This window comes from Heloderma suspectum, chromosome 2 (assembly GCF_057233095.1).
Source record: "Heloderma suspectum isolate Gila_16-S chromosome 2, 16-S_ref, whole genome shotgun sequence".
NCBI classification, from domain to species: Eukaryota; Metazoa; Chordata; class Lepidosauria; order Squamata; family Helodermatidae; genus Heloderma; species Heloderma suspectum.
The window spans coordinates 367459822-367471463 of NC_139459.1; the positions used below are offsets into that span (position 1 = coordinate 367459822).

The window sequence follows — 11642 nt, forward strand, 5'->3', positions numbered from 1 at the left end:
AAAATCTGAGCTAGCAATCAAACTTCAAATAACTGAGCACCCACAATTAATGATTTCGACTAAGGAAGAACAGAAAAGACTTAAATGAGATGCAGTTCTTATCATGTGCTTAACTGCCTCTGTTGAATGCCACTGACTGACTGCATTTTGGAGTGCTGGCTGCCTCTCCTTTCCCATTAATAATAACAATTAATCTCTTCCTTGAACTGACTCCCTTCTACCTGTGTCTCTGTGCAGGGATTCATCAGAATATGTGTGCAATACAGGGCCGACCCAAGACATTTTGCTGCCTTTAACCATGTTCCCTGCTCCTGCCAAAACATCAGAACGTTTGCTTAGCAATCCCCCCCCCCCCCCCCGGCCATTACCCAAGACTGGTGACGTTGTTTTCACGCCTGAGGAAGAAAATCTCACAAGGGCCTCTCTCCCTCCTAGCAGTAAAAGGCACCATAAGAGTACAATAAGTAAAACATAAATTAAAGAACAAACGTTTTGCTGCCCTTTCAGGGCACCCCAAATCAGCTGCCTGGAGCAGCCCCCTCACTTTGCCTCAGCCCACCTTTTCAACCCCATTTTTATTTACTTTAGACAAGCTTTGTTTTATATCAAATAAATGAAAGGATGCATAACATTTCACCCTGGTTTTCTGAGGTATAGCACCTCAGCAGACAGAGGCGCCATTCCTAGTTGTCATTGCAAGGAGCTGCCTTACTGAAAAAGAACAGAAATTCTCACAGGACAGTGTCTGTCAGTCTCAGAAAGAGAGAAGCAGATCGCCTTCCCATCCCTCTACCCCAGCTACGGAGGATGTAATCTGGCTGTCTGGGTGTTGCTGTGTGATTTGGGAGAAAGAGACCAAGAGAGAGACCAAGAGAGAAACAGCTAGGTTGGGATTCTGTAAACTAACAACATTTTGGGGTGCTGGCTGCCTCCCTAGAAACCTCCCTCTCTGGCTTCAGCACAGCTGATCTGTTGGGCTTCTGGGATTCTATGGTGGGTCACAGTTCTATATTTGTATTTGTTGCAGCTCTTAATGTTTTCTGGCAATTTCATGACCAGCTGCTTTTGTACTGATGCCTCACCAGTATTGGCTCCTGTGTGGATTGTTCTTAGCAGAAGGGCAGGATTACAAATGTTTTAGTAGACAGAAATTGACAAGTTCTCGTAGACCAGAAGAAGGGATCTCGAGTTACTGAAATACACAAGCAAGCTCCACATGACAGGGGCGGCTGTCAACTATGCCTTGGAAACTTGTATGTTCTGGGCTTTCTTTTCCTCATCAGGTTTTGAAGATTCTGAGTTGTTTTCACATGTCTAGTGAACAATTTTGTGGTATATTTGAGGCCTATGTGTTTAAGCTGCCACCTTAAAATGATGTTGAATCATTTGATGATTTTCATATATCTTATCTTATTTTCTTTTTGAATGCTGCCTTCTGAGGGCTGTGTCCTAAAAGGCAGCCTCCAAATACTAAATAAATAAGCAACATAGGGCATGTGCTAATATGGTATTATTATCTTCCTCATCATTATTGCATTTGGAACCCGACATTACAGTTAAGCAGGAAAAAAAGGAGCCTTACCGAGAGAGGCCACGATCCCATGGTTCTCCTCCAAGATTTGCCAGTGCAGTGCTCTCTGGTCAGGATCCAGCAGTGTCCACTCCTCCTCCGTGAAGCACACAGCAACCTCCTCAAACATCACCAGACCCTGGGTGAAAAAACAATACAGTTCCTTCTCAAAAATAAGATAAGTTATACTGCAGGATTTAAATTCGCTTGCTGTGAAAACCCGTTGCTGGGGGAACAGCAGCAAGGAACATGCATTGCTCTCCTGTCCTGCTTCTGGGCTTCCCAAGAGGCATTTGACTGGCTACTGTGAGAACCATACATACATATAAACTTTATTGTGTATAGCCATAGGCCTTTACAATGTTTAAAAATGTTAAAAAGAAGAGACCTTTCCCAATACAAAACTATGATTTAAATAACAATTATTAAAACAAACTCAAAGCTATTAAGAACAAACCATGTTTGCCATCTACTAAGGAGGCTGACCACTCAAATCTAAAAAGGAAAGATTTATAGTACCTCATAATTCTTGACGTGGTGAGACCACAGCTTCTTGGCTGCCAGAGCAAAGTGGGCTACTGAGTATATGATAAATAGATGGTTATCAGCTAGGAGTTCTATTACTACTTCCTGAGATGTTCAAACCAAATACAGTTGGATAATAGATGACAAAAACTTACCTCTAGGATCCACATACCAAGGATTGAACAGCAAGTAATGAATTATATCTTCAATTTGATTGTAATCAAATCTACATTTCCGTTCTGTAACTGGGATTTCTATACCTCCCACTGAGATATGCAGAGTGCATCAACTGGAACCTAAGTTCTGTAAAGGCCCTTTGAAGCTGTGCAAAGGTCTATACCTCAAAGAAATGAGATCTCACATGATTGTCCTTAAATTGGGGGTACCACGTCGAGAATCGTGCATCAATAATAACTGACCTATCCTGACGACCATCGTAGTCAAAAATCCAGTTCCTAAGTACATTTGGACTGAGGCTTAAATATTTTTCTATAGAGAGATTATAAATCTCTAGTTTATTTTGGCACTGATGAGCCCAGCTGCCAGACCTTAATTGCTCAAACCAACAAAGAGATGATGCCAGAAGATGAGCCCCTCAGGTCAGAAGGTGTCCAATATACTACTGGGGAAGAGCAGAGGGAATTTCCAAGTAGCGCCAGAGAGAGTGAAGCGGCTGGGCCAAAGCCTAAAGGACACTCAGCTGTGGATGTGTCTGGTGGTGAAAAGAAAATCCGATGCTGTAAAGAACAACATTGTTTAGGAACCTGGAATGTAAGATCAATGAATCAAGGTAAGCTGGAGGTGGTCAAACATGAGATGGCAAGACTGAACATCGACATCTTGGGAATCAGTGAACTCAAATGGACAGGCATGGGTGAATTTAATTCAGGTGACCATCATATCTACTACTGTGGGCAAGAATCCCGTACAAGAAATGGAGTAGCACTCATAGTCAAGAAAAGGGTGGGAAAAGCAGTACTGGGGTACAATCTCAAAAACGATAGAATGATCTCAGTATGAATCCAAGGCAAACCATTCAACATCATAGTAATTCAAGTCTATGCCCCAACCACTGAGGCCGAAGAAGCTGAGGTTGATCGGTTCTATGAAGACCTACAACACCTTCTAGAACTAACACCAAAAAAAGAGGTCCTCTTCATCATAGTGGATTGGAATGCTAAAGTAGGAAGTCAAGAAATCACCAGGAAAACAGGCAGGCATGGCCTTGGTGTACAAAATGAAGCAGGACAAAAGCTAATAGAGTTTTGCCAAGAGATCATAGCAAACACTCTTTTCCAACAGCACAAGAGGCGACTCTACACATGGACATCACCAGATGGTCAATATCGAAATCAGACTGATTATGTCCTTTGCAGCCAAAGATGGAGAAGCTCTATACAGTCAGTAGAAACAAGACCTGGAGCTGACTGTGGCTCAGATCATGAGCTTCTTGTTGCAAAATTTCGGCTTAAATTGAAGAACATAGGAAAAACCACTAAACCATTCAGGTATGACCTAAATCATATCCCTTATATGATATTGTATCATATATTATTACCTTATATTGTCCAGTGGAGGTGACAAATAGATTCAAGGGATTAGACCTGATAGACAGAGTGCCTGAGGAACTATGGACGGAGGTTCGTAACATTGTTCAGGAGACAGCAACTCAATCCATCCCCAAGAAAAAGAAATGCAAGAAAGCCAAGTGGCTATCTGATGAGGCTTTACAAGTAGCTGAGGAAAGAAGGGAAGCGAAAAGCAAGGGAGAAAGGGGAAGATATATCCAACTGAATGCAGACTTCCAGAGAATAGCAAGGAGAGACAAGAAGGCCTTCTTAAATGAACAATGCAAAGAAATCGAGGAAAACAACAGAATGGGAAAGACTAGAGATCCCTTCAAGAAAATTGGAGATCTCAAGGGAACATTTTGTGCAAAGATGGGCATGATAAAGGACAAAGAAGGCAGGGACCTAACAGAAGCAGATGAGATTAAGAAGAGGTGGAAAGAATATACAGAAGAACTATACAGGAAAGATCTGAATGTCCCTGATAGCCATGATAGTGCGGTCACTGAACTTGAGCCGGACATCCTCGAGAGTGAAGTCAAGTGGGCCTTAGGAAGCATTAGTAACAACAAAGCTAGCAGAGATGACAGTCTTCCAGCTGAGCTATTTAAAATCCTAAAAGAGGATGCTGTTAAAGTGCTGCACTCAATATGTCAACAAATTTGGAACACTCAACAGTTGGCCGCAAGACTGGAAAAGGTCAGTTTACATTCCAATTCCAAAGAAGGGCAACGCCAAAGAGTGTTCAAACTACCGTACAGTTGCGCTCATTTCACATGCCAGCAAGGTGATGCTCAAAATCCTACAAGCTAGGCTTCAACAGTATGCGAACCGAGAACTGCCGGAAGTACAAGCTGGGTTTCGAAGAGGCAGAGGAACTAGAGATCAAATCACCAACATTCGCTGCATCATGGAGAAAGCAAGAGAATTCCAGAAAAACGTCGATTTCTCCTTCATTGACTATGCTAAAGCCTTTGATTGCGTGGATCACAACAAACTGTGGCAAATTCTGAAAGAGATGGGAGTACCAGACCACCTTACCTGTCTCCTGAGAAACCTGTACGAGGGTCAAGAAGCAACAGTAAAAACTAGACATGGAACAACCGATTGGTTCAAAATTGGGAAAGGAGTACGACAAGGCTGCATATTGTTGCCCTGCTTATTTAACTTATATGCAGAGTACATCATGAGAAACGCCGGGTTGGATGAATCACAGGTTGGAATTAAGATTGCCGGGAGAAATATCAACAACCTCAGATACGCAGACGATACCACCCTAATGGCAGAAAGCGAAGAGGATCTAAAGAGCCTCTTGTTGAGGGTGGAAGAGGAGAGTGCAAAAGCTGGTTTGAAACTCAACGTTAAAAAAACGAAGATCATGGCATCTGGCCCCATCACTTCCTGGCATATAGAAGGGGAAGAAATGGAAGCAGTGACAGATTTTATTTTTTTGGGTTCCAAGATCACCGCAGACGGTGACTGTAGCCATGAAATCAAAAGACGCTTGCTCCTTGGGAAGAAAGCTATGGCAAACCTAGACAGCATAGTAAGAAGCAGAGACATCACCTTGCCGACAAAGGTCCGTCTAATCAAAGCTATGGTTTTCCCAGTAGTAAGGTATGGCTGTGAGAGCTGGACTATAAGGAAGGCTGAGCGCCAAAGAATTAATGCTTTCAAACTGTGGTGCTGGAGAAGACTCCTACGAGTGCCCTGGACTGCAAGGAGGTCAAATCAGTCCATCCTAAAGGAAATCAACCCTGAGTGCTCATTGGAAGGACAGATTTGAAGCTGAAGCTCAAATATTTTGGCCACCTAATGCGAAGAGAAAACTCTCTGGAAAAGACCCTGATGCTGGGAAAGACTGAAGGCAAAAGGAGAAGGGGACGGCAGAGGATGAGATGGCGAGATAGCATCACCGATGCAATGAATATGAACTTGAGCACGCTCCGGGAGAGAGCGCAGGACAGGAAGGCCTGGTGTGCTATGGTCCATGGGGTCACGAAGAGTCGGACACGACTGAACGACTGAACAACAACAACAACAAAGCTTGGTGATGGAGTGGTCTTTCATTCCATTTAGTTTGTGCCAATATCTAAAGAGAAATAATTTCTCACTGCTATTGATGGAAAACCTAACTCAGCTCGAAAGTGGGCCGATGGGGCCCCAGTGGGAAGCCCCATTTTCTGCCTCAAAAATGTATTTTGCAAGACTTCCAACTCGGGATTAGCTACTTCTTCCCAGATTTCTGCCCCATATAACATTTGGGGTATAATTTTCGCAGCAAAGACCTTAAGGGCAGGATGAATTAACTGGCCCCCTCTAGTGTAGAAAAATCTCCTGAACTACTCAGTAGATCTGGCATACAATAGCTTAGTAGCGCCTAAATGTTGTTTCCATAAGAGTTTCTCATGAAATGCAAGCCTAAATATTTGAACAAATGGACCTGTTCCAAGGCATGCCCATCGAGTACCCAATTAAACTTTGGGGCCCTCTTCCCAAATACCATGACCTTTGTTTTGGAGTAGTTAACTCTCAGCTGCTCCTCTTCGCAAAGCTGCTCAAATCTGGCTAGCATCCTTTTAAGGCCAATTTTATTCAAGGGCAGAAGTACCAGATCATCGGCATAAAGTAGTATTGCTAACTTACGGTTAGCTATTGAGGGAGGAAAAAAGGAGGAGGAAGACATCCCAGGAATAAGATCATTAATATACAAATTAAATTAAAGGGGCGCCTTTTATTTAATCCTTTCTCCTACCTGATCTGGTTCCACACCATCACAAAGAAAAAGAGATGGCTGAGTACCCACTGCTGGCGTCATTCTATCCCCTGAAAGAGATAAAGATGGCAGGAAGCCAGTAGAATGTGCTAGAGATTGAGCTTACAATCCTAAACACACTTTCTAGGGAGTAAGCTCCTTCAAACACATAGGAGTTACTTCCCTGCAAAATGCATAGGGTTGCATTTCAAGTGATGCAAGTCAAAGTATATATGGGTGTTAGGAGATACCTTTTGTTTTATTTCATTTTGGATATTTGCAACTATTTTATGGTTCAGTTGGGTGGAAATGCGTATCTCCCCAGTGATAGATTTCAAACTGGCTCCCCTCCTGTGCAATTAATCTTTACCTTGCAAAGATGCACCTTCATCACCATCCTGCTTGATCCCCCTTTGTGAGGGGCTCTGCCTGGTGTCTGATGGAGCCCTCTCTGCTGCAGGAAAATCACATCCCACTTCTGCAAACAGACTCTGCACCTAAAACAGCAATGAAGATCCAAGACAAGTGGAGAAAGATTAGAAAAGGAATGACAGAGGCAAAAATGTTGGGGCCGAGGTATGGGACATCTCTCCTCAGGTGATTTCCAGAATGGGTTGGCCAATTAGTAAAGAGTTTTCAGATACCCTCCCTCACATTCCTGACCCCCTGGATGAAATGCTCTCACCTGCTGCTCTTCCTGCTGCTCTTCCTCTGCCCGGCTCAGGAGGAAGCCTTCTGCCAGGGCCACCGCCTGGGAACTGGTCTCCGCCTCACATTCTCTCACCCAGCTCGCCATCTCCTCTGGCAGGATGATCAGGAACTGCTCCAGGATCACCAGGTCCAGGATTTGGTTTTTTGTGTGTCGCTCTGGTTTCAGCCACTGACGGGAAAGAGCGTGGAGCTGGTTGCAAATCTTTCGGGGCCCCTCAGCCTCCTGGTAGCAGAACTGCCTGAAACGCTGGAGCTGCACGTCTGAGCTGACCATGTCCTCACCCCGGTCCTTCTGCACCGTTATTTCCCAGAATTCCCCACTGCTCTTGGACTTGAGCGTACTGGGGCCTCTTTCTGCTTCAGGTCCAGCTGAGTATTGGTCACCCATCTTTGATTCGTGCTCGAAGGAATTCTCCAAGAGGGCCAAAGCAACTCCTCCCTGTTATGCCAATCTTTTCAAGCAATCACTCTTGTAACAGGCCGTGCCATGAAGGCTCTGCAAAATAAAGACACTGTTCAATTAAAGAATTATTAAAGAATTATTACACTGTCAGAAGACGACGAAATGTGGAGGACCCCAGCTAGCAACCACGTCTTGTCCTGGAAGGAAAGACTGGTGAATTTTATTTTATTTTTTTAGATATATTTGTTTTACATTTAAAAAGAAGTTAAATCCCTAGCAATTTATTCCCCCTGATTTTCTGAGCTCTATTCCTAACTATCATAACTAAGAGCTGCCTTAGTGAATTAAGTTAAAAGTTTATACAGGACAGAGTCCTGCTCCCAAGGAGACCACAATTTTTATTCCCCCCAACAACTTGGATTGACTGGTTGTGCTCTGTTGATCTCCCCCCCCCATCTCTTTTTCTTTACTATGCAGGTTTTTCTAAATGCTTCTTTTTCATTCTCTTTCATTTTTCCTTTCCCATTAATAATAACAATTAGTCTCAGTATTGGTCCCAGTACTGGGTCCAATATGACTCCCAGTATTGGGAAAAAGGCGAGATATAGATATAATAATAATAATAACAACAACAACAAGGCTGTTCCTTGAACAGACTTTGCACTACCCTACGTGCCTCTCTGCACAGGCACACATTGGAATATCTGTGCAACTCAGGGCCAGGCCAAGACTATTTGCTGTCTTGAACCAATGTCTCTGCTCCTGTCAAAGCATCAGAATGCCTTGCCTCAACATGTCCGCTTAGCAAATAGCTCCCTGCTGCCGCCCCCCAGCCCCGATATCCAAGACTGGTGAGATTATTTTGGCATCTGAGGAAGGAAATCTCACAAGGGCCTCCCTCCCTCCCTGACAGTAAATGCACAGTAGGAGGAGAATAAATAACAATTATATTAAATAACAAACATTTTGCTGCCCTTTCGGGAGACCCCAAATCAGCCGCCTGAAGCAATCCCCTCGCTCCGCCTGAGCCCAGCTTTCCAACCCAATTCTTATTTATTTAAGACATACTTAATTTTATATGAAATATAATCTAAAAGACCCCTAACATTTGGCCCTGCTTTTGTGAGGTATACTGCCTCAAGAGACGGGGGCTCCATTCCTATCGTAGCTAGAAGACGCCTTACTGGAAAAGAGCAGCAGTTCTCACCGGGCAACGCCCTAGCTTTGAGGCGACCACGAACTTTGCGCCCACCAGAAAGTCGGATTTCCGGGGCATGCTCCGTGGAAGCCTTTCCTCTGCTTAGTTCCCCCCTCGCCCCCATCCCCCTCGCCCAGCCTCCCCTTCAGGCGCCCCTCTGCGCACGCGCGCATCAGGAAGGCCAGGCTGCGCGGGGCGGGGCGCGGATATCCGGCTCCCTGGAGCACCCTCCGAAGTGCAGAGCAGCCAAAGCCGAAGGCTGGTCTGGCCATTTGGCACCCGAGGCGCGAAAAGCGACTCCCCTGCTCCGGGCAGCACAAATACCGCGAGAGTCACCGAAATAAGGAAGCGTTGGGCGCCTCTGAGGGCCGCCTCAACCCGTCGCCTGAGGCGCCCCCGCCGCCGCCGCACGGAAGGGGGCGGGGAAAACCTCGTCTCCCCGCACCCGGCACTGCGGGCTTTGCATCCGGGCACCCACGTTGGCCGGGGAGGGGGGGGAGCACAGCCTGATTAATGCGGGGGGGGGGGGCAATGATTGTCATCCCTGTGCGGAAGTACAGCCCTTGACCAGTTTGGGTAATCGACGCCGCCTGGCGTTTCAGCGCTGAAATGCGCGCCCTCGCATGAAAAGGGGCCCCAGGCTCCGCAGGGAGGGGGAAGACATGAAGCCCCCGCATGTCACGGGGGGGCCCCCAGCGGGCCAGCCGCAACGGGGCGACAGGGGGCGCGGGCCCAGCTCCCCCCCGCGACGCCAACCAGATCCGCCGCTGGCACGCCGGGGGTTGAATGTGGGGGCCTCCCCCCCGTCCCCCCTGCAGCCCAGGGCCCCCTCCCCCCCAATGCACGAGGGTCTCACCCGATCCCGCCCTGGAGGCACCGATGCAGCTCCCGCAGGAAGCCCAAAGGCCTCCTTCCTCCGGGGGAAGGAGGCGGGACGGGAGGGGCCTCTGCGGGGGAGCGCTTTTCCTGGGGGGTCTCGGCCCCTCCCTGCCTTCCTCGCGGACTCCCCCCCCCAGGAATCCGGCCCGGCCCCTTCAACCCTTGAGGGTCGTGCAGCGGGATCCTTCCTCGGCATCTCCCAAGCAGGGCCGCGGAGACCCGACGGGGGCCTCCCCTGCGGCGCCGCTCGGCAGTGATCCCTCTTGCCTGGGTTTATGTTTTTGCCATCCTGCTGTTCAGCTCGTTTGGGTCGTGGCTCTAAAACGCCGTTCCGTGTTAGAGGCTGGTCTTGCCAGGGGGGTCGGAAGCTCGCAGGAGGTCAGCCAGGAAACTGAACTTTGGGGGGGGGGGGGCGAGAGAAACCTACCGCGCAGTCCTATACACGTCTACGCAGGGGTGAGCCCCATTGAGTTCCATGCAGCTTACACCCCAGTGTAAATATATAGCGTAAGTATATCGCAGCCTTCCCTGACCTGCCCCCCCAGATGCTTTGGACTACAACTCCCATTATCCCTGAGCCTTTGCAATGCTGGCTTGGAGAGATGGGAGGTGCAATCCCTCACCTCTCCTGGGCCTCGGATCGGAGGACGTTGGCATATGGGGTGGTCGCCGTAGCCATCCCGGGAAAGAGCAACTCTGCTGCCTCCCTGACGGGCCGAGGGGCTGGGCGGGGGATGTCAAATGATGTATATATACACGCGCAGGGGGCAAGCGGGCGAAGGGGGACGTGGCTGGCAAATCTGCGGGAGAAGGAGCTAAAAATCTCGAGAGACCCGGACGGAGAGTGTTGCAGAAAAACCAAGGAGGCCGAGCTGAAAGCGAGAAGGGCGGAAGCTACTCTGGCAGTGAACAAGGCTGAGCTGGAGTTGATTTACTTATTGATCTTGAATTAAGTGGGGAAGCAATCCAGACTAGGAGTGGATGGATGCATTTGTATTTATTGTTTAAGGTGCCTCTCTGCAGGCGTGCCTCAGAAAGTCCGTGCGACACAGGGCTGGCTGAATATATTTGGCTTCTTTTAGCAAATACCCACTCACTCACCCCTCAGTCAGAGCGCGTGGCAGCCAAGGCTGAAGGCAGGTCTACCAATTCTGGTACCTCATGCAAAAACCTGCAAAAATCGTACAAAAAATCCCCGAAGTGCCTCTCCTGCTCCCTGGCAGCAAAAATACAGTGAGAGTCAATGAAATAACACAGTATTTGGGGCCCTTTCGGGACACCCCAAATGAGCTGACCGAGGCGACCCCTCTCGCTGCCTCATGATCAGGGGGGCACCTCGTCTCCCTCCCCGAGCCCTGCTTGCTTTGGTCGGTCCGGCCAACCCAGCGGAGAACGGCGGAGCATCTCCGCCGCGTGCAGAACGGCACCAGGAGATCCACGCTGGCGCGGGGCGCAGAGCCCCGCTGGCTTTTCAGCGACGTACAGAAGTATAAACAACTGATCCCTCTGATAAGTCGACCCAGCATTGCAGTTCTTTGTTTAAAAAGTGCTCCCCGGAATGAAAGGGGCCTCCGGGCTCTGCAGAAAGGAGTTAAAAATGAAGCTGCCGTACGTTGTGGGGGGGGATCCGAAGTGGGTCAGCCCCACAGCCCACCGTCCTATGGGGTGAAATGGGGGGAGGGTCCAGCTCCCCTCCATGATGCAAAATCAGATCCTCCTCTGACATGCTGGGGGTTGAATCTGGGCAGCTGCCCCACTGGGGTCTTCCCTCCCCTTCCTCCCTCTCCTGCCCTCCATGTCCCTCCCCCGCCCCTGCAGCCCAGGGACCCCCTTCACCCCAATGGCCAAGGCGGGGCGGGTCTCACCTGATCCCACCCAGGAGGCACCCACGCAGCACCTGCAGGAAGCTCCAAGGCCTCTTTCCTCTGGGGGAAGGAGGCGGGACAGGAAGGGCCTTTGTGGGGGGGTGCATTTCCTGTGGGGGACACGGCCCCTCCCCCCCAAACCCCCTTCTCTTGACCTCTAGTTGGGTC

General features: G+C 48.5%; 1 protein-coding gene across 1 annotated transcript in view; it reads right to left on the reverse strand.

Annotated features, from left to right (window-relative positions):
- LOC146355926 (uncharacterized) overlaps positions 1 to 8861 on the reverse strand; it is a 74905-nt gene extending 66044 nt beyond the window's left edge. Inside the window, 5 exon segments of the mRNA XM_084829981.1 lie at positions 1583 to 1709; positions 6419 to 6489; positions 6789 to 6915; positions 7104 to 7625; positions 8740 to 8861. Of these exon segments, the coding sequence (XP_084686107.1) occupies positions 1583 to 1709; positions 6419 to 6489; positions 6789 to 6915; positions 7104 to 7517 (739 nt within the window). The 5' untranslated portion in view covers positions 7518 to 7625; positions 8740 to 8861.
- Between the last annotated feature and the right edge of the window lie 2781 nt (positions 8862 to 11642).